Source organism: Varroa jacobsoni, unplaced genomic scaffold, assembly GCF_002532875.2.
Source record: "Varroa jacobsoni isolate VJ856 unplaced genomic scaffold, vjacob_1.0 contig07465, whole genome shotgun sequence".
Lineage (NCBI taxonomy): Eukaryota > Metazoa > Arthropoda > Arachnida > Mesostigmata > Varroidae > Varroa > Varroa jacobsoni.
Window position 1 is genome coordinate 1 of NW_019217036.1, and position 1,257 is coordinate 1,257.

Genomic DNA, 1,257 nt, shown 5'->3' on the forward strand with positions numbered 1-1,257 from the left:
GCACGCCATCTGCAAGATCGTCTCAGAATTCGCACTTGAGTATCGTACAACTCGCGAAAAGATTCGTGAACAGAATGAGAAAAAACGCAGAGAGGCTGAACGGGCAAACAGAATCAGCAGACGAAGTGTTGATTCGGTATGGAAGTGGAGAATTTTATTGTTTTTATATTCTCTGGGTTAAATGAAGAAGTGAAACAGACTATTAGCTAATGTATATCCAAAAAATTCAAGAAGGATGCAGCATGTTTAAAGAAGAGTATCTAAATGATAAAATTATCGAAGAGGTTTAATACTCTAAAATTGTCATGTCCTGATGAGAAACTATGGTCTATTATTCTGACGGAAAAAAGGGTTGCAATGTTATCATGCGAATTTCTGTTGTGCGTGTTTTTCAGCGCGGAGCAACTCCTGAACGTGCAAGCACGCTACCGCGAGGGGTAAGAGGCGGCTCGGTGAAATCAGAGCGCGAACTCACCCGACTTTTGTCTAATGGTTACTCGTCAGATGCCTCTGATGGTGACTACCGCAATTGGGGATCTCTTGGCAGACGAAGTCGAGCTGGATCTGTCAATCAAATGTCTAGGCACAATTCCATCAAGGAAGGTTAGTATGAAAGTATTTCGGGTTTAGACGACCGTATAAATTAACATACCTGCGCGAAAAAAGCAAACATACCTTCTTATATTCCTGGTCAGCATATATCCTAACTTTCACTTCACTCACTAAAGAACTAAATTCTTTGGATAATTTGAAAATCCATACTTTTTCTATAACTTAATCTCGCTCGTGATATCTAGTCGATAAACGTAGGGTCTTGCAAATCAACATATGCAAAGTTTGGTGGTTAATGATTTCTCTACACGAATGGTACATGATTTTATATACTATTAGGACGGATCTTTTCACATGATTATCACAACATTCTCATCATAGGGGAGTACATGTCGGGCGCGGATGGTGACGAGCTTATCGAGACTTTAATACGAACTGCGTCACAGGCCCCGTCGCAGCGCAGTCTCGAAAAACAGAGAAGGGTAGGAGCTGGCGAGAGACGATCACGTAAGTTTTATTCCACCAACGCTGCGAGCTATTTTACGCCGTAGCACCGCCCCAATAGAATCCCTATTCAAAGCATATGGCGAACACGATATTTCATCGTTTTAAAATTGGATTCCAAATCGGTATCACGTGGCGCATTTAACCTGTTACCGTCTGTTTGTCTGCCTGGTTAATTTTGATTGGTTTTCAGTTCGACGA

At 41.6% G+C, this 1,257-nt stretch overlaps 1 protein-coding gene across 1 annotated transcript; it reads left to right on the top strand.

Annotated features, from left to right (window-relative positions):
• Positions 1-395: 395 nt before the first annotated feature.
• Positions 396-1,255, top strand: LOC147751742 (uncharacterized; the record flags this gene model as incomplete). The annotated part of the gene is given in 2 exon segments (XM_086973518.1): positions 396-603; positions 934-1,255. Coding segments are annotated over 2 exon segments (378 nt in total), but the record flags the coding sequence as incomplete, so codon positions are not given.
• Between the last annotated feature and the right edge of the window lie 2 nt (positions 1,256-1,257).